Below are 19,007 nucleotides of genomic sequence, written 5' to 3'. Positions count from 1 at the left end.
TGACTGCAACCCTAAATGAGATCGATTTGCGATGAAATCTGAATTTGAGCCCAGATCGACCGATCGAAAATTTTGAAAGGTAAACGTTCACCGGAGATTTACCGTCTCTTAAGTGCACATCGAAAGGGCCGGAAATGTGGTGCCAGTCCGGACTAACTGCCGTTCCCGCAGACCGGGCAGTACGAGACACGGAGCTCCGACGCCGCCGCGTTTGAACGAGGGAGGGAAGTCATGCCGCTCGTGAGGAACGATGAAGCCCCCAGCGGCGCCGCAGATCCCGTGCGGTACGTTCGCGCCCGGCGTCGTTGTCGTCGTCGTCTTCTCGCGACATTCTTCCCGCCTTCTTCCGGACGCGCGCGGGACGCTCTCCGAGCGGGCTCGAAGCGTCCAAATCCACCTGCGCGTCTCTGCTTCGCGTCCATTAAAGTCTTTGACTCACGAAACCACCCGCAACTCTCGCGTGAACGACGCTTTCTCGACAGATCCGGCGCGATATTCGCGTTAGTGCCGTCTTCGGGGCACCACCACGCGAGCGACCGATCGCTCCCGCGCCCGAACGCCCCCGGCGCGTTCGGGCGCGGGTTTGCGAACCCCGACGGGCTCGCTGCGAGAGGAGACACCGCGGAGTACACGTCCTACGAGTGCGTCCTCGTGTCCTCGCGCGTCGCGTCGACACCCGCCCGTCGCCGAATCGGTCGCGACGTCCTTCGATCGCGTCGTCTCGTCCTTGTCCGCGCGCCGAGATTCGAAACGACAATCCAGACCTTCCGCTCGGTTCCAACCCCTCGCGCGTCTCATCTCGGTCGTTCATCGAGGTGCACGCCCCCTCGAGTCGGTCGCGACTCATCGTTCGCATGGATCGAACGAACGAACGAACAAACGAACGAACGAACGAACGAACCCGACCCCCACGCTCATGCTCGCCTCCTTGACCCCTTCGCGTCCGATGACTCGCAGGACTCGCGGCGACGGATGGGTATCTCGGACGCGTCGCAGCGTCGTCGAGACGGTTCGTGAACGCATACACCACGACATCGTCGAAATGATCGCCCCGGGCGATATCGGCGGCCGGTCGATCGGAGCGAACGGCAGCGGCGCGGATTGGCTCAATGGCGAGCTCGCGAGGGCGGTGCATGATAAGTTCGAGGACATGGTCAGGGCGTCGCCGGTGCCCACGCGCGCCGAACGCGACGCGTTCGACGGATTAGTGAAATATCTTCCAATGTCGGGGTCGTCGAACGGACTCGTGAAGTCGAATGCGCGGACGCCGGGGTCGAAGGCGCTTCTGCTTGGCGACGCGAGCGACAACGGCGGGAGGACGCGCTCCCCGAACGGCGGTGGGGGAAGAGAGTTGTTCGCGAATTTGACGTCGCCGCCGCCGTCGTTTCGGTCGCCTCACGCGGGCGACGGCGGCAGGCGAGATCGTGGCAGAGCGGATGGCGGCGTCGAACCCTCGAACGCGGGTATCTCTCTGGACGACCTGATTCTTCGGCGACGCTCAGTTGGCGAAGGCGGCACCAATGTGGGGATATTCTCCCCGCCGCCGTCACCCCCGAGAGGCAGCGGCTCTCGAAAGAAAAGAGGACGGCCACTCAAGTTGAAAACATCACCGATGATGCGCTCGTTCGATGATGACGAGGAGGAAATGGACCCGCAGTCAGAACGCGGCGCGAGGGGTTCAAGAGACGACGGCGGCGACGATTTCAAGCGCGGTAGGACGAACAAAAGCAACCCTCTCACGAAGCTCGCGGAGACGGCGTCCAAACCTGCCGGGAATGACAAAACAACGAAATTAAAGAGGAACGCGGACGCGAAGTATCTCCTCGCGCCGAGACGGACGACTCGAATCGAGAGCGACAGTGACGACGACGGGAACAAAGTTGTGCACGTTCGCGCGGGTGTGAAGACGGCTCCGTCGAAAAAGACTGGCGCGAAGAAAGGGAGTAGAGAAGCAGCCGCGCTACTCGCGGCAGCGTCTAGGATACAACAACGCGCGGTCGTGGTATCCCTGATGACACGCAAGACAGGGTATCGAGAGAGCGCCGAGAATGTCGAGGACGACACAGGCGGCGGCGGCCGCGGAGGCTTGGGTGGGAAGTCGACCGGCAGGCGTGAACGCCGAGCGCCGAGGGCGTTTTGGATAAACGAGGGCGTTCCGGGCAGGGTCATGGGATCGTTCAAACCAGCGTTAGACCCGTTCAACACGCGGCCGATGTCGCCGAACGTGCGAGGCCGCATTCGATCGCAAGTTCACGCGTCAAAGAGCGGCGGTGGCGTTCGCGCTCACGCTCGCCCAGGGAAGAAGAAGAAGAGCGCCAGAAAGAGCGAAAAGCGAAGAGCGAGGTCGTCGCGAGACTCCGATTCCGGTTCTGATCCCGACACCGACTCCAGCGCCGACTCCGACTCTGACTCCGGGTCGTCCGATTCGGACTCGGACGACGCGCCACTGGCGTCGCGCGGGAAGAAACGGGGAAGACCAAAAAAAAAGATTCCAAGCGCGGGAAGACCGAAAAAGCTGGCCGCGAAAAAGAAGAACGCGTTCGGCGCCTCAAACATAAAGGTACACGATTCATCGACGACGGATAGAACATTGGACGACGCCGTATTGTCAGGGGACACGGATGACGACGCGACTGCCACCACCGGAGTACCGTCCGCGTCTGAATCCGAGCCGCCAGAACAACTGTCGCCCGCAACGACGGCAGACGCGCGAAAGAGATCGTCGATTGCGAGGAAGGACGCTCGCACATCGACGCAGGAGTTAAGTAAATCACCGAACGCAACACATGTTGCCGCCCCAAACGCGAAGCGACGAGATGCACAGAAGGATGCTGCTGCACTCATCACCGCGGCGATCGTGAGCGCGGCGCCGGCGACGTCGCCGACCGCGGGCGGCAGCCAGAAAGCAAAAGCGACGAAAACGGCAGATATAGTGATTCAGGCGGCGGGATTTGACGTGGGCGTGGAAATCCCTGGCACGGGTGCTGCAGAAGCGAAGAGGGAGTGTTCTGTGGACGACGCAGGGAATGACACAGCCATGCAGCTGTCGCCACCGCGGCCGCCAGAGGGGACGAAGAATGAAACGTCTGGTCCAGCGGATACAACTGCTACAGCGACGACCGCGGACACTCTCGCAACCGGCAGCTCTGCATCGAAGAGTAAACGCGGAGGGAAACGCCCAGGGGCAGGAAGACCGCGTAAGATTCGCCTGGAGGATGGCGCCAACGGCGCAGGAAAAATCCCCGCGGGCCCGCCAAAGCGACGAGGTCGACCGCCAAAAAACCCTAACCCCGACGGCAGTGCAGGAAAGCCTCCGAAGAGCGGCATCACGAAGCGACGAGGTCGACCGCCGAAGTACGTGCCGATCACTATCGCATCGTTCGCGGATGGTGGCGCCCGTGAATTGGAATGCGATGGCGCAGAGAGACCGACGCTCTCGAAGCGCCTCGCCGCCGCAGTCGCAGGCGTCGGCGACGGGTCGTTGTCACCGCTACGGGTGCCAAAAGACGATACGCCGCGGACGAATGAATGGAAGCTTAAGAGTTTGGAGATAATGGAAGCCGCTGCTGCGCCAGTAGCATCAGGACGAAAAAAGAGGGTGTTGGGGAAGCGCAAGGAATCTGCGGACGCTGCTGCAGCAGCGGCGGCGGCGGCGGCGGCGGCGACGACAGAGACGCACGCCGACGCGCGGCGAACGGACTCGCGCCAGACTCGCGTGACGTCAACGCCAAGCCCGAGAAAGAGACATAAACTTTCCGAACCCGCAGTAGAAGTCACCGGACGGACGCCTCCTAAGGAGCGCCAGGCGAAGAGAGAGAAAAGAAGAGAAAATAAGCCGGATGATGGCGACGGCGGAGGAGGTGGGGACGACTACGACGATGATGCGTTCGCGGCGTTCAACTTTCACGCTGATGGCACCCCAAAGACGACTCCGGTGAAAGCGGTGCCGCTCGGGTTGCGGGGAACGCCCACGGGCGCAGCCGCGGCTGGGCTCGCCGCTGCAGGACTCACATCGTCCCCGTAATGAGGGAAGAAGAGTCTCGATTGGTAGAGGGAATTGATGAAGGTGTAATGTAATTTCGCGACAATACATCACCACACGACGCGCCCTTTCTCGCGGGATCGCGGGTCCGCAGGTCGTGAACGAGATTCGAACCACCACGCTCGGGCTCAAGCGCGTCCAGTGTTGCGTCTGCTCCGCTCGCGAACCCACGTGTCATCTTCGCTGACTCTGCGCCGCCGCCGCCTGCGTCCGCTGACGCGTGTTGTTTTCACGTCTTCGCACTCGTATGGTACGCTTACGTCGTGTATCTATATGCATGCCGTCAACATGCCCTTTGAATCCATCTCAAAGGTGTCCTCGAGGAGCTGCTCCGTCAGCACGAACGCGTCTCGGTTGCATAGGCACGCGGGCAGCGAAGCGTCTTCGTCCGAGCCGACCGTGTTCGCGATGGCGTCGCAACACTGTTTCGATGTCGACGACACTGCGATGCACGGGGGAGGCTGGGAAGTAACTCGGGCAGCTGTTCCGTGAACTGCGTCGTGTCGCACACAGCCGCGGGTGTGTGAGGGGTAACTATGTCTATCCCTGGCGCTGTGGGGGGCGAGTCGTACGCGTCGACATACGCTTCTTCGCCGCCGTCGTGATGCGGATCCGGCGTCGAATGATGCGGCGCTGGCGCCGTGCCGCTCGCGTGCGCGTGCGACGGGTGCGTTCCACTCCACGCGTACGGGTAAGTGTGCTCCGCGCAACCCGCGCGCGCGTGCAGCGCCGCGAGAGAGAGGTCCACCCCGAGGGCGAGACGAGGGGAGGACAGCGCGCTGAGCGCGAGCGCGAGAAGGAGAAGGTGCGCAATGCGCGCCATGACAGATGATGCGCGATGTGCGGAGGCTCTGCACGGAACCGACCGCGCGCGAGCGGTGAGCGGGGGAGGCCGAGGAGCTCGGTTGTGAAGGAGGTGGCCGGCGGCAGCCGCCACGCACGCACGCAAAAGATAGAAGCAACTGGTTCCTGAAATAAATTGTGTGTACTCGTAAATGTACGGATTATCCTTATCGAGTCTCTCCGACGCTATGGGTCGAGAAGGAGCTCGGGGTGGTGTCACAATCGTGTTTTCTCTTTAGCTGAAAAATAATCACCGATGAGAATTTCCCCACCGGGAGGACGCGGTTTCAACGTTTTATTTTACCCGACTACACGTAGTTTGAAACTGGCGGCCCTGGACATTTTTTCCATGAGGGCGACCCGCGAACCGCATTTTTTCCAGACTAAAAACTCTCGTGCCCGAATACGTCACATTTTCCCACGAGGGCTGCGTATCTTCTAATAGGAGAGGGCTTCACGAAAGATAGCGTACGTGTGTAGCCCTACAACGTGGTACTTTCGTACGAAAGTACTTTCGTACTTTCGAAAGTACTTTCGTACTTTCGTACGAAAGTACGAAAGTACTTCCGTACTTCGTACGAAAGTACTTTCGTACGTCACATTTTCCCGGAAAGGCGCCGTTGTCACACGCCAGGCCGGGCACAGTGTCGAAAAATAGTCAGATTTAGCTTTGGCGCGCGCTGTTGGTGCGCGGCGTCGTGGGCGGCGGCGGCGGCGTCGATCGTGAACCCCAGAGCACCTCGGCACATGCGTCAGCGTTCGATCCCTGCCATCTGCGACCCTCAAAGCTCCTCATTTGCGACACCCGCCGCCGCGCGCGTGAGGTGCCCACTCGATTTCCTCGATCTCATCGCGTACTCGACCTCCGAAATGAGGTAATCTCAGGCCAATCCGCGGACGCGGACACGCGGTGGCGGCGGTGGCGGCGGCGGCGCCACAGATAGACCCTAGGGATATCGAACAACACCCCTTGGTCAACTCCTCCCGCCGTGAAATGACTTCATAAGCCGCCGACGCTCGCCCGCTCGTCTCGCGCGCGCGTGAGGGGACGGCCATTTTGTTCCACGAAGCTTCGTATGGGAGTTCTGTGTCTTTTTTTTGCTGTCAGAGCAAAAGTGCACGGCGCGGGCGTGGAAACATAATAAATCGCTGAATTAGGGGGATCTTTTTTGCCACATCCAATATTTGGGTGTTGAAGCAGATTCCCTCCAAGCGGCGCGGCGCGTCGCGCCGCCGCCGCCGTCGGTTCCCGCGCGGATTAGGGGGGTGTCGAGCCAAAAAAGTTGGAGTCCCTCAATTTTAAACCGTGATTGGCGAATTAAGCCAGCAAAAATCGAAATTTCGATTTTTGTACTCGTACTCGAAATCGACGCTTTCCGGACATGATACTCGTAACCTGTATATCTGACTATTTTTCGACTTTCACTGCGTTGTTAGTCCCGTTCAGGGACGGAATTCCGTCCCTTTCCGGGCGAAAAACTGAGAATTTTTCCTATGGGCAATCAGTTGGAGTACGAGTAGTTTTCCGATCCGTACTCATTTTTTGGTGATTTTCCGCCGATTTTCCGTCGAAAAACGGCGGAAATTCGGCACTTGTGACCAATTGCCCATAGGCAAAATTCTCAGTTTTTTCGCCGGAAAGGGACGGAATTCCGTCCCTGAACGAGACCAGGTTGTGGGTATACGAGTAAGGTGAAACGAAAGATGGACACGCGTTCAGTGCGTTTCCTGGGTGCCGGTGTTCCGCGCGATGGCGGCGCGGTCAAAACGCCTCACGCGCCCGCCCGCGAAACGTCGCGACGCGGACGACGCGATGTTCGATGAGGCCGAGGTGCAGCGCGCGCTGCGAGCGTCGGTGAAACTTCAAAAGCGAACGTCTTCGACGTGTATGCCTTCGTGCCCGACGTTTCACCCCACCCCGGAGCAGTTCCGCGACCCGTTCGCGTACATTAAGAGCATCACCAGCGAGGGGATCGCCGCGGGGATCGTGAAAATCGTCCCTCCGGAAGGTGCGACGCGCGCGCGCGGACGCGTCGTCGTCGTCGTCGACGACGACGACTACGACGACGACGACGCGCGAAGTTTCAGATTCGGAGTCGAGCGTCGGTCCCCCAGCCTCCACCCCGTGCGCTTCCCCGTCCCCCGCGCCTGCGCGGACGGCGCCCGTCCCGTACGAACTATGACGCTGACTTCGATCATGTCTCTGACCCAGGATGGAGACCGCCGTTCAACGCAAACGCGGGCGGCGGCGAGATCCCATTCGACACGAAACTCCAAGCGGTGCACCGCCTTCAAGAGGGAGTTGACTTCGAGGACGGGAAACGGTACACGCGCGAGAGTTTTCGCGCCATGGCGGACTCATTCGCGGCAGCGTGGATGCACGCGCACTTGTCGTTAGACGCGGAGGTGAAACGGTTGATGATAGAGCGCGGATTCGAGGAAGCGGACGCGAGGGCAAGGGCGGTGGAGGAAGAATTTTGGTATGGATCTTCTCTTGAATCTGTCCCTACCTGTATCTCCCCTTCTTCCCTCTGCTTGTGTCATCGTTCGTCTCGACGACGACAATGACGCGACATTTTCATGTCCGTTTCTCCGTCGGTTTCTTCAAATGTTGAATGACACAGTCGTTCTCACTATGCATGACACACACATTCTATCTATCCATGACTCACCTGACTTTGATAAATGCACGCACGCGACCTGTGGCTTTGGCGCATCGTCGAGACGAACGCAGAACGCGTCAGCGTTGAGTATGGAAGCGACCTGGACGCGGATGTGTACGGATCTGGGTTCGGGTTGTATCCAAGAGCGAATTACGACGGTAACGACGAAATCAGCGACGATGTTATGAGTCGTCGCGCGGATGCGGACGGCGACGGCGACGGCGACGGCGACGGCGACGGCGACGGCGACGGCGACGGCGACTGCGACAGCGACAGCGAGGACGGCGCGCGGCGACACGCGTGGGATTTCAGCGAGCTCGTGAATCACCCGTCGAACATACTTCGCGTTGTCGGTGGGGACATTCCCGGGCTGACACGACCATGGATTTACTTCGGGATGCTGTTCAGTGCGTTTTGCTGGCATGTCGAGGATCACTACCTCGGAAGTGTGAACTACCTCCACGACGGCGCGCCGAAGACGTGGTATTCCATCCCCCCTGCGTCGGCGTCCGCATTTGAACGCGCGGTGCGAACGATCGTTCCGACGCGCGTGCACGACACCCCGGATCTGTTGCACCGACTCGTCACGCTCGTACCCCCCGGGGTTCTTCGCGATGCCCACGGCGTCCCGGTATTTCAGACGTTGCAGAAACCGGGGACGTTCATCGTGACGTGGCCGCGCGCGTACCATGCCGGGTTCTCGCACGGGTACAACGTCGGAGAAGGTGCGATTAGACCATTATCGCACGTTTCGTTTCGTCTACGTCCATGCCATCTTCTCGATCTCGACGAGGGCACTCCGCGTATCGCCTCCTCGTAACCGGTACCCGCGGCGTCGCCGTCGCCATTGCTATTGGGTTCGTGTCGTGAACCTGCTCTGTCGTTCATCCTTCGCGTCGACGTCGCTGACCAATCAAGACTTTCTGCGCGACCGTCGTGCGACCGTCGTTCGTTCAACAGCCGTGAATTTCGGCACAGCGGAGTGGGTCCCATTCGGAAGAGCCGCGGTGGAGGCGTATGTCACGAGCTCGTTCAAGCGAAACGCGGTATTCTCTCACGAGAGGGTGTTGCTCGAAACCGGAAGACGACACGCGCGATCATTCGCTAGCCCGGGCGGCGTGAGCGACGAGGCTCGAGCGCCGTGGATTGCGAGTGTCGCGCGGATGATACGCGATGATCTTTTCACGATCGCGCGTGAGCAACGCACCGGACGCGACGCGGCGCTGACTCGAGGTGTTCGCGTGAGTGCGGACGATGATTGTTTGGGAGGCAGAGTGACTCACGACCACGAGGTCGTGTGCGCGGAGTGCAAATCGATGCCGTACCTCGCGGTCGCGCGCTGCGAAACGTGTTGGAAGCTGAAAGATCACATCGAGCTCTCGCAAGCCATCGCGAGGGCAAGGGCGCAGGGAAAGTCCGCCGCGGGCGCGGCGTTGGCATTAGGGAACGATCGCGCGAAGGGCGCGCCTTACGGAGGAACCACACGAGAAGGAAGGAGAGATCTTAACCGGCCGGTTTTTTGTTTGAAACACGCGCTCGGGGGCGCGTGCGGTCACCCCGCGCGTGAAAGAGTCGTGAACACGAGGGTGGACGTGCGCGAGATCGAGGACCTCGCGCGTGCATTAGGGGAGTTCGTCGGGCCGTCGTGAGTGCGTGTAGACGTGAGTTGCTCTTCCAGACGTGTCAGGGTGACGCGCACGCGATTAAACAACGGGTTGTGTACGAGGGCTTTTTTCCCGTGTTTTTCTCAGTCGCGACGCCCCGCAGGAAGCTCGAGGAAGCAGAGAGCTTGCCATTCTTTTCGATGCGAAGCGGGGCCGCTCGCGGCGTTGGTGAAGATCGCGGGGCCGCTTAATTGTGACGAACTCCAAGAACTGAACACACTGCACCCGCGACAATATATTGGGCTGGATCTTTTTACATGCCCCGGCCGCCGCGCGTCCATCCACCCTCTTGGGGCACAGCGAACACGCGACCCACCCGTCGCTATGGCGCCTTCGCCGCGTCGTGGCCCTCAGCGAATCTTCTACTTCACAACCCTCAACGAATCTTCGACTTCAAGTACGGGAGGCAACCCTTCACTAGCGGGATCTGCGCTCTTCCAACCTGGCGCTCGCCGCTCAAGCGCGTCTTACGCTCCGTCGTTTTGTGTCCGTTGAGATGCTGCTTACCCGGGCGCCGGTGAAGAACCTGAGAGAGGATCAAGAGAGTGGAAGAACGACGTCAGCGACGGAGGAGGATAGTCCGCCACGTGTGAAAACCTGAACCCTATTCAACGCGCGAACGACCTATCCGGAGACGCGCGCGAGAACGGCATGCGAGGGGACGAACCTTGCCGCTCGCGGTGACCTTGTACCGCTTCGCTGCGCTCTTCCTCGTCTTCGCCTTCGCCCCGGGCTTGCCGCACGTCGTCACCACCGCGGAGGGCGCGACGGACTTCGCGACGGGCGCGGACGTGACTCGCGGAAGCGCCGCGACCGCGCGACGGAATCCGAGGCCGGAGACGCGCGCGTTGGTCGAGACGCGCGCGTTGGTCCCGCTCGCGGTCGCGCCGGCGGACATCACGAAGCTCGCCATATAGATTGCGCGAAGGGAACGAACGTATGCGCGCGCGCGTGCTCGAGTGCGCTCAAGCGGCGTCGCAGCCTCACAGTAAATCTATCTCTTCCTTGATGCCCTTCCGACCGGGTCACTCTCTGGTCCAGACTACGTGTACACGTACAGGTACGTGTACGTGTACACGTACCAGATCAGCGCCTCCGGCGCTTCGGCCGTCGGTAGTTGGGAGAAGGGGCCCGGGAGCGTATTTAGTGTGAAGAGTACGAAAGTTCGTACAGACTAACCTGGTGAAAGGGCCCATATTCGGTGCTGCAGCCCTGATGCTCATTTCGCGCGTCGAGCGTTGGGGCGTTACGTAGCGCGATGGAGGGCGTGTGGAGGAGGAATGCGCGGGTGGCACGAAGGCGGTGTGTTGTATTACACGTGGTGAAGTGTGGTGCGCGAGCCGTGCCCTTTTCCTTATCCTTTTTTCTTCACGTCGTCGTCTTCGTCGTAGCCGCGAGCCCCGAGGTGCCGTTTCCGCGTAGTACGAAATTCGCGTACTCATTTAAGACTAACAAAGGGGTGCACTTTGGATACGGGGCGCCAAACGCATTTGATTGGTTGAAATTATCGTCCCTTAGGTCGGGAAAAATGCCTAGATGGTGAGAAGGTAAACCTTCTCCCAAACAACAGATTAATACAGATACAGGGTAGAACAGATAGCAGAGGGGGAAAATAACCTGAAAATTAATGAAGCCGGAAGCCAATATTTTTTTTTTTATCTCCACCGAGTTTTTTTTGTATATCTAAAAAATGTCATTCCCGACGCGCTTCACGCCGCCGCCCCACCGCTCAACATGTCCGACATGCAAATGTCCACCATCGCCCCCGAGGTCGAGAAGGAGACCGCCGGCCCGGTCTGCGAGGCCACGATGACGCAACAACCCGTGATGCAGCAGCCGCAGGTGATCATGATGGGGGACAGCAATACAAGACCCCTCCGGAGTGCTGCTTCAAGACCTTCTGCCCGATGTGGGTTGTGAGATCGCACGAGGGCTGCGGCTGCTCCGCGATCGCGGCGTGCTTCCTCGGCTGCGTCTACACGAACCTCTGCTGGACCCCGCAGCGCATCCCGCTCTAAGCGGCGCGCGCGGCGGACGAAGTTGGAACGGTGCGGTGATTCGCGAGCGAGAAATCGTATTATTATTATTATTATTATTATTATTATTATTATTATAATTATTATAATTATTATAATTAATATAATTATTATTATTATAATTATTATTATTATTATTATAATAATTATTATTATTAACGAAGCTACTACTCGCACGACGAATCGCACGTTCGCATTCGTGGCCGACACTTATGCCCGCTCTGTCATGCGAGAATCGTAACCTTTCAACAACTCCACGATCTTGAAGTCGGGAAAAAAAAAATCCTGCGCGTCCGTGTTGGGAGACGAGGAGTGATCATCGTAGATGAGCTAAGAGACGTGACGCCTGAGCACAGGTCGATGACGGGTGTAGTCTGTCTCAGTATCTAGCGGTGTAATTTAATCCAGAGTATTTAGGGTTTTGTACGTGTAGGACTTTAGGGTTGTAGCCCGTTACCCGGCCGCCGACCTGACGTGAACCATCACATTTACTAAACAATCACATTTCGTCGAGTACGATACGTCACTTCCTGACTAAAAGCGCTGCCAGAATTTTAAGCGTTCCCTCCCGATTTTTTGTACGTCCCATCGAAAATCCGAACTGAATGCGCTGTGCGGTCGTTTTCGTACGAGATTTTTCGTCGAGTCGGGGAGTTTGAACCGAGATTGGCGAGTTCGGTCGACGATTTCGACCGACCGCGTGTACTCGCGCGGGGGCACACTAAATAGCCCGGATTGGAATTTGGGCCCATCCACAGGTTACGTATGGGCAATTTGTCAGTGTCACGTTTCTGTCACGATCTTTCGTATGGGCACTTCAGTCAGAGACTGGATCCGTTCTGTCGCGTTTAGAAAAGGAACTTTTACCAGTACAGTACACGAACTTCCGTACTTGCCAGACTAAATACCATGCCGCGCCGTGCCCCTCTTCTCCCAACTACCTGACCGACGGCAGCGAAGGCACTGATTTTCCCCCTAACCCGCAGAGAGTGGGCAGGGTGTCAAGGACACCCCGGCCCGCGTTTTCGAAGCGCCTGCCGCGCGAGACCCTGGGTTGCGCTCGCGATGACCGTCCTAGTCGATCCCTCTGTCGAGTGGCTTCTAGGCGTTGTGATATTCACGAAGATGACGACGATCTTGGTGAACGAATCGCGCGTTTCGCGCTCCGTCGGCGCGCGCGGCATGGTCCAACGCCCGCTTGTGGCGGCGATCGCGTCGATGCACTCCCTCGTCGGAGGCGCACAACCGCCTTCGTGTTCGTTCCTTCGAACGTCCTGGTTTTCCGTCGCGTCGAGCGAGAAGGAAGGGTTCTTCGTCGCCGCAATAGCGACTCGTAGCGCGGACGAAGCGAGCGCGAAGGCGCTCTCGAGGCACGTCGCGCGCTCGTTCGCTCGCGCTGGCGGCTCCGCGCTGCGCGCGCTCGTCGAGCGCGACGTCGACGCCGTCGAGGCGAAGATGGAGGCTTACACGGTCCAGGACGAGATCGACGCGTTAGAGCTCGACGTGGCGGAAGAGAAGCGAGAACGCTCTTGGAGAGAAGGGCGCGTCAGCGTCTCGAGGGAGACGGAGACGATGGAAGTGTTCACGTCGTTCGCGGAGCAGCACCTGCGACCGATGCTCGCGAAGTAGCGGCCGGTGAAGTGTTGATGGTCCGTGCGCGCGCTTGGATGGCGTGCTTCGAGTTTATTTCCTGACCACTCGTGGAAACGATTCGACTTGACAACTAACTAGACGGTAAAAGCACCCAAGGTCGAGCGCGGTGAAAGCGACGCCGTCGAGAGTCGGGCTTCTCTTCACTCCGAGCGCGCGGACGACGCCAGCGGCATCGTGAGCGGCAATATAGAACGCGATTCCCCCCAGACGCACGCTTGCCGGGAAGATTCGTGAGACGCGCGCCATGCATTTCCCTTGCGGACGGCCCAGTGGAGCGCCTCACGAGCGCGTGTGGAGACGAGCTCAAGGAGCTGTGCAAGCGGTTTGTCAAGTAGCACGGGTTCAAGGACGCGACGCGACGACGGAGGGTTTAGCCAGAAATAATAATATAGTGATATAGGAATACGCATCCCCCGCTCAGAACGCGACGGTCACCGGCGGTCACCCGGACGATATGTAAAGCTCCACCCCCAATAGCTTCTTCAGCTCTTCATACGTCACGAACGCGATCGCGATCGACGGTGCGACCTTGACGTAATTCGCGCTCAGGCCTAAAGAGAGAAGTGACGGACCAGACGCATCGTTCAGTCGTGATGCACGGCGAGACGCGTTCGAGGGTAGACGACGACGGAATCACCGTTTCGAAGAAGCACGAGGCGTCAGGTCACCACGGCACCAAGTCAAGACGCGAGAACGAGTTAAGACGTCAAGGAGCCGACCGAGAACGCACCATGAAATAACGCGCCGACACCTTCGTTCTTCACCGTCTTCACGAAGCAATCTATCATGCCGGTGTAACGCACGTTCGACAAACGCCTGGCATGCTCTCCTTCCGCGAGCGCTTTCGCGCCCTCCCACCCGGCGACTTGTAGCTTTCGCCGGCACACGTCGAATGGATACGCTACAGTTTGCCCGATCGCGCCGGCGACGCCGCCACATGCCAACCCACTCGCGACGGACAGATCTTTCGCGCTATCCAACCCTTGAAAGTCGGCGGCGTAGTCTTTTAAAGTCCCGTACACCGCGAAATTCAGGCCCACGTAAGGGATGACGCCGATCACGGACGGGAGCCAGCCTTTGTACAACGCGCGGGCGCCCTCCTCTCGCACAATGACCCTCGTCGCGTGCATCATCCCCGTGTACTGCTTCATCCCTTTCCCGTCCACCTGCACGGTGAGCCGTCCGCGTACCATATCTAACGGGTACGTCGCGCTCATCGCGAAGACCCCCGCGCCCGCGCCGGCGATGAGGCGCGTAACCGGACCAAGTTGCGCATTTTCGTCGCTCTCGCGTGCACGTTTGACTAGAAATCCCTCGAGAAACTCGTACGCGAGAAACTTCGACGCGCTGTTCGGGACGATCCTCACGCAGTTCGCGCCGTTCCCTTTGAACATCCCGAGGACGCCTTCCGTGCGTAGGATATGCGACAGCCCGCCCAGGACGCCCTTATACGATTTCGTCGTGCTCCCGGCGACCTGCTGTAAGATCTTGAGACGCTCCAGCGGCGCGACCGCGGTTCGCGAGACGCCGCCGGCGACGCCGCCGGCGAGCAAGGACTTGCATACGCTCCACACGCCGACGTTGCGATCGTTCGACGCGCTCGCGGCGGCGAACGGACGCGATGCGTGCGCGGTGGAACAACAGCGAGCGCTAGAGCTGCGATCGAACGCGGCGGCGGAGCGCGACGGCGCGCGATCGCGCGCCGCGACGCGACCGAGCTCGAAGCCGCGCGCGGACGCGAACGTCATGGCGCTCTCAAACTCGAGCTCCGTCGTCTGATCGCCTTGCGCGTACGCGCCGCCCTCCATCGCGCTCGAGACGGAGTGTGTTCGCTACGTTCCACGCGCGTTGTCCTGTCGCGTCGGAGATCAGGCTGAGATCACAGGTGTGCGCTGTGCGGGGTACACTGTACGTGTGTACCGTCCGTGTACACGTAGCCCTACGTGTAGCACTGCCCTAGCTAGGTAGGTACGGAAATACTTTCGAAAGTACCAGACGGAAGTACGAAAGTAGTATCATACTGTACAACGTTGTACGAAAGTACCTTCGAAGGTACAAATCGTAGTTGTACGTGTACGTGTAGCCCTACAACGTACTTCCGGAAATAAAATATCATACTTTCGAAAGTACGAAAGTACTTCCATTGTTGTACTTCCGTACGTGTACTGTACACGTACGTACGTGTACTGTAACGGTGTACGAAAGTACTATCGTACGAAAGTACTTTCGAAAGTACGAAAGTAGCAAAGTACTTTCGTACTTTCGAAATAAAGTACGAAAGTACTTTCGAAAGTACTGTCTGAACCTTCGAAGGTACTTTCGTACGTACTTTCGTACTTTCGAAAGTACTTTCGTACTTTCGTACTTCCGTAAAAGTCTTCCGTACAACGTTCCGAATAAGTACACGTAGGGCTACACGTACCTCCGCTTTTTTTGTGTAAAATTAGGTGAAATAGTGTGATACTATTAAGCTTGACCGACTGCGTCGTTCAAGGTTCGTTTCACTCACCCTTAATAATATACACAATTTGAACCTAATTTTACACAAAAAAAGCGGAGGTACGGGAACATTAAAATATCAGGAGAAGGTGAGAAGGTCTCGTCAGGCGGGTTTCTCAAAGGTCTCATGTTCCCGTCGCGCAATATCCTTTAGGGTTTGTGGGGCGCGAAAAGTTTAGGGTTGGCGCGCACGGCCATTTCTGGTCTGTGGGTAAAGTATCGCGGAAATCCGCGAGATATTTCATGGGTTTTAGGGGGTTTGAAGGATGTCTCGGGAGATCCCATTTATTTTTCGTTCGCAGAGAGGTCCCGGGGAAATGCCGTGCACAGTGGTGCCGACCGACCGCTGGTTAATTAAAGCACAACGTGATAACTACAAGTAGTTTTTGGTCTCATTTTGGTCTAAATGACTAAATGTATTATCGCGTGTTGTCTAAAAGGCCCATAACCTTACGCAAGTCTCCAAAATGAGCCTTTGTTTAAGAAGCCTGTTTGAGACCTTTTTGAAGACCCCTCGCGGCCGCAACCTTCATAGACTTCTATAGAACCCTGTGAGATTTAGCCTACGGCAGACCTTCACAAACCTATATAGAAACCTCACGCAAGTTTCTGGGAACTTCTGTGAGATTTTGACGGGTGTTTGAGACCTTTGTAAGTATCGCTTGAACTGGTTGTTCCCATTTCGCGAAAGTTCCGTGATTTAGATATAGCTCCTACGACCTCCACGACTTTTTATAGCGCCCGTGGAATAAAAGTTCCGTCATTTAGACATAGCCCCTACGACTTCCACGACTTCCACGACTTTATTTGACTTCTTACACTCTCCCCCCCCTCCCCCCCTATGCCCTCCCCTCTCCTTTTTTTTTAAACTTATAAAAAAGTCGTAAAAGTCGTGGAAGTCGTAGGAGCCTTACGAAAATGAGACAGCACGACTTTTGGGGTCGCTTGACGAAAGTCGTGGAAGTCGTAGGAGCTATGTCTAATTTAGACCAATTTGGGGTTCGCTATAAAAACAAACCCCTATCTCCACAGACCCTCCACCGAACCTGTTTGAAAAGAACTGACTGAAGCTGTTTTCAAACACACTATCAAAATTGGTCTAAATTAGGCGTCGGTTGACGTATATTGGACAACGGCATTCAAGCAGGGTTAGTAGCTTTAGGGTAGAACTTGTGACGGGTGGATTTTCGATATCCTTGTGATGCGGGCTATCCCGAGCCTACGGCTACTTTCTGCCGCAGAGCATAGCCTTGTTTGTAATGTTGCCCTGGTTTTTTACATCGTAGATAGTTTTCATAATTTATACTTTTAGACGGCCTTTGACGGCTTTCGTTATCATAGTAGTAGTTGTTGTAGCAGTAGAAGTAGTTGCAGTTATCGTCACTGTAGTAGGAGTAGTAGTAAAAAGGCCAGCAGGACAAAAACCAAACTTCTTAACAACGAAGTGACGACGTTAAAGCGCACCGGTGCGCGATCAAGGACCAACTTTCATTTATTGTCTCTGAACGCCTGGGTAAGAATGCCGCGGATAGAACATAGCTGCGTACACCACAAGGACGCGGAGCCGACGAGCTGTACACCACCGCAGACGAAGTCGTCTAAGAGGAAAACCACTGAAGGTGGATTACCCCAAAACCAGGCACGCCGGCAAAGTCCGCATATTGGTCAGGTCCGAAGTTTAGAAGGAATACATTATACGCAAAGCATAGGTGCTAGTAGCAAATCAACATCAGAGCTTATGTCTTGTGATGAGCCTCAACATGAACTAATATCAAATAAAGAGCTTTCTAATCACGATCAAGACCCTCTTCTGGGTATTTACGAGAGAGACGGTTGCCCTTGCACATTCCGCGACGAGTTTTACGAGGCCGACATGCGTGATTTCGTAGACGCGAACGTAGATGAAAATGGTGTCTGTGTTATCAACAAACTTCCCGAAAATATCCATGAAGAAGCTCTTGAACACAGACTTGCGCAGCGCAAAGTTGGCGATGTCTGGGCCATGTACGAAGATGGAAGCGGATTGCCTCGAGTTTACGCAACGCTCATGGCATATGATCGCCGGTACATCTGCAATGATCGACCTGCTCGCTGGAAGGTTGCATTTCTTGACAGAGAAAAAGGCAGCGAGAGTGCGACTGGTGGGATAGGGTGTCACTGGTACAAGGAAGGCCGCGGTGGCGCCGTACAAAGACTGAGACACAGGGGCAGAAAATGGCGCGGATGGGACATTGCGAATTGTAGCGATGATATGTTTTCTCATCGCGCGTCTGTTGCTGCAGTTCTGCGGGGAGCAGTGAGCACAAAAACTGGATTGCGTGATACGTTCTCTTCTTGTGGAGATAATCTCCTCTTGCCAGGCCGCCAAACGGCTGCAGTTGTTGAACCTAAGGTCGGTCAAATTTGGACCATGTCTAACCTTGTAAAGCAATCATCTGACCAACGTCTTCGTGGTCGTGTGCTGGACAAACAGTACAGGTACAAGCTCTTTGCGCATACTGAGCTCGTCAGTCAAACGTCTGTTCCAAAATATGTGGTGCTTGTTCGAGCGGTCACTCATGAACATTCATCTTCCCCCTCGCACACACCTGTGGAAGAAGCAGCATTTCAGGTCAAAACAGCAATTTATGTTGTTGAAAGGCTTGCAATGCAAACCAGGTCCGTGCACGATGTTCATGGTAGTTATATATGTTCTGGAGAGATATTTGATGGTTGCCGGGCAGCAATGTTTGATTATCAAGTTCCAATCAGTTCTGATGGACAGGCAAACGTTTGGACTGAATTTCTCAACCCTGGTGCACCTTTCGCGACACGTCGAAGTATTTACATCGACCCCATGGCCCTGACTTTATTGAAGGCGGATAGTTGTGGTTCTTGCTCAAGAGAATCAAAAAGCAATGCATATCGTGTTCGCTTTCAGTCGGCGTCCAACACGGGGAACGTTGGAGCTGATGTCCCTCCGGCTAAAACTTGTTCGTCAAAGTCATCGTTACCGTGCAGTGTAACGTTGCAAACCACAAAGGAAATGTTCGTGAAGAGCGACGTTCTGGCCTCGAGGGAGCGAAGAAAACAACCGTATCCAGTGTGTTCTCGATGTCACGAGACAGAGTGGAACTTCTCTGATAGGTCACCAGGGGAGCCAAAACGTGGCGCCCCTGTGCTGATTGAATGCTGTGAATGTCAGAACAAGTGGCACTTGCAATGTGTTGCACCAGAAGCAGAGCCCGGTGACAAACATGATTTTTTCACTGCACAGTGGACTTGTGAGAACTGTCGAACTTGGTTACGAGGTTCCAGTCCACTTGCTCCACTGACCATGGCCGATGTTCCTAAAACATTTGCAAAGAATATTGACCGCGTGTCAAGGGTATGGTGCAGTGAAGCTCAAGGAATGGTGATGAAAGTTTGTTGGACAGAGCAAGTCAGGGTCGCGCCGTGTGGCTGGAAAGTCAAACGGTCTTGGTCTCACACACAAAATGAGATGATCATGACCATCATGGCGAAGGGCATGGATTCTGCTATGCGCGAAGCTTGGGTTTCACATGATATATTCAGTAAAATACCGGATGAAGTTCTTGCGCGATATGTGGTATCGCCAATACACCTA

At 56.6% G+C, this 19,007-nt stretch overlaps 10 protein-coding genes across 10 annotated transcripts; 5 read left to right on the top strand and 5 right to left on the bottom strand.

The window, feature by feature from the left end:
* Nucleotides 1-946: 946 nt before the first annotated feature.
* Nucleotides 947-4,024, top strand: MICPUCDRAFT_55197 (uncharacterized protein; the record flags this gene model as incomplete). The annotated part of the gene is made up of 1 exon (XM_003056273.1): nt 947-4,024. One exon carries the CDS (start codon nt 947-949, stop codon nt 4,022-4,024), a length of 3,078 nt encoding a protein of 1,025 aa, XP_003056319.1.
* A 352-nt stretch (nt 4,025-4,376) lies between these two features.
* Nucleotides 4,377-4,865, bottom strand: MICPUCDRAFT_55196 (uncharacterized protein; the record flags this gene model as incomplete). The annotated part of the gene is made up of 1 exon (XM_003055875.1): nt 4,377-4,865. The coding sequence occupies one exon, from the start codon at nt 4,863-4,865 to the stop codon at nt 4,377-4,379; it is 489 nt and encodes a 162-aa protein (XP_003055921.1).
* Nucleotides 4,866-5,574: 709 nt separating this feature from the next.
* Nucleotides 5,575-6,205, bottom strand: MICPUCDRAFT_64188 (uncharacterized protein). The gene is given in 2 exon segments (XM_003055874.1): nt 5,575-5,984; nt 5,986-6,205. 1 exon segment carries the CDS (start codon nt 5,939-5,941, stop codon nt 5,678-5,680), a length of 264 nt encoding a protein of 87 aa, XP_003055920.1. The 5' UTR covers nt 5,942-5,984; nt 5,986-6,205; the 3' UTR covers nt 5,575-5,677.
* A 390-nt stretch (nt 6,206-6,595) lies between these two features.
* On the top strand, nt 6,596-7,453 carry MICPUCDRAFT_55195 (uncharacterized protein; the record flags this gene model as incomplete). Its single annotated transcript, XM_003056272.1, has 2 exons — nt 6,596-7,050; nt 7,098-7,453. The coding sequence occupies exons 1-2, from the start codon at nt 6,636-6,638 to the stop codon at nt 7,451-7,453; spliced, it is 771 nt and encodes a 256-aa protein (XP_003056318.1). The 5' UTR covers nt 6,596-6,635.
* Nucleotides 7,454-7,570: 117 nt separating this feature from the next.
* On the top strand, nt 7,571-9,252 carry MICPUCDRAFT_55194 (uncharacterized protein; the record flags this gene model as incomplete). Its single annotated transcript, XM_003056271.1, has 2 exons — nt 7,571-8,273; nt 8,509-9,252. 2 exons carry the CDS (start codon nt 7,571-7,573, stop codon nt 9,195-9,197), a joined length of 1,392 nt encoding a protein of 463 aa, XP_003056317.1. The 3' UTR covers nt 9,198-9,252.
* A 191-nt stretch (nt 9,253-9,443) lies between these two features.
* MICPUCDRAFT_64183 (uncharacterized protein) lies at nt 9,444-10,190 on the bottom strand. Its single transcript, XM_003055873.1, has 2 exons — nt 9,880-10,190; nt 9,444-9,738 (listed from the first exon to the last, which is right to left on the bottom strand). Exons 1-2 carry the CDS (start codon nt 10,123-10,125, stop codon nt 9,589-9,591), a joined length of 396 nt encoding a protein of 131 aa, XP_003055919.1. The 5' UTR covers nt 10,126-10,190; the 3' UTR covers nt 9,444-9,588.
* A 3-nt stretch (nt 10,191-10,193) lies between these two features.
* Nucleotides 10,194-10,914, bottom strand: MICPUCDRAFT_64182 (uncharacterized protein). Its single transcript, XM_003055872.1, has one exon. The coding sequence runs from the start codon at nt 10,652-10,654 to the stop codon at nt 10,238-10,240; it is 417 nt and encodes a 138-aa protein (XP_003055918.1). The 5' UTR covers nt 10,655-10,914; the 3' UTR covers nt 10,194-10,237.
* Nucleotides 10,915-12,231: 1,317 nt separating this feature from the next.
* On the top strand, nt 12,232-13,316 carry MICPUCDRAFT_64181 (uncharacterized protein). The gene has a single exon (XM_003056270.1). The coding sequence runs from the start codon at nt 12,314-12,316 to the stop codon at nt 12,875-12,877; it is 564 nt and encodes a 187-aa protein (XP_003056316.1). The 5' UTR covers nt 12,232-12,313; the 3' UTR covers nt 12,878-13,316.
* A 35-nt stretch (nt 13,317-13,351) lies between these two features.
* MICPUCDRAFT_24681 (uncharacterized protein) lies at nt 13,352-14,740 on the bottom strand (the record flags this gene model as incomplete). The annotated part of the gene is made up of 2 exons (XM_003055871.1): nt 13,632-14,740; nt 13,352-13,452 (listed from the first exon to the last, which is right to left on the bottom strand). Coding segments are annotated over exons 1-2 (1,179 nt in total), but the record flags the coding sequence as incomplete, so codon positions are not given.
* A 2,179-nt stretch (nt 14,741-16,919) lies between these two features.
* Nucleotides 16,920-18,690, top strand: MICPUCDRAFT_64179 (uncharacterized protein; the record flags this gene model as incomplete). Its single annotated transcript, XM_003056269.1, has 1 exon — nt 16,920-18,690. A coding segment is annotated over one exon (1,771 nt), but the record flags the coding sequence as incomplete, so codon positions are not given.
* Between the last annotated feature and the right edge of the window lie 317 nt (nt 18,691-19,007).

The sequence above is a fragment of the Micromonas pusilla genome (assembly GCF_000151265.4).
Source record: "Micromonas pusilla CCMP1545 genomic scaffold MICPUCscaffold_2, whole genome shotgun sequence".
Taxonomy (NCBI): domain Eukaryota; kingdom Viridiplantae; phylum Chlorophyta; class Mamiellophyceae; order Mamiellales; family Mamiellaceae; genus Micromonas; species Micromonas pusilla.
This window is presented reverse-complemented; position numbering and strand designations above follow the sequence as displayed.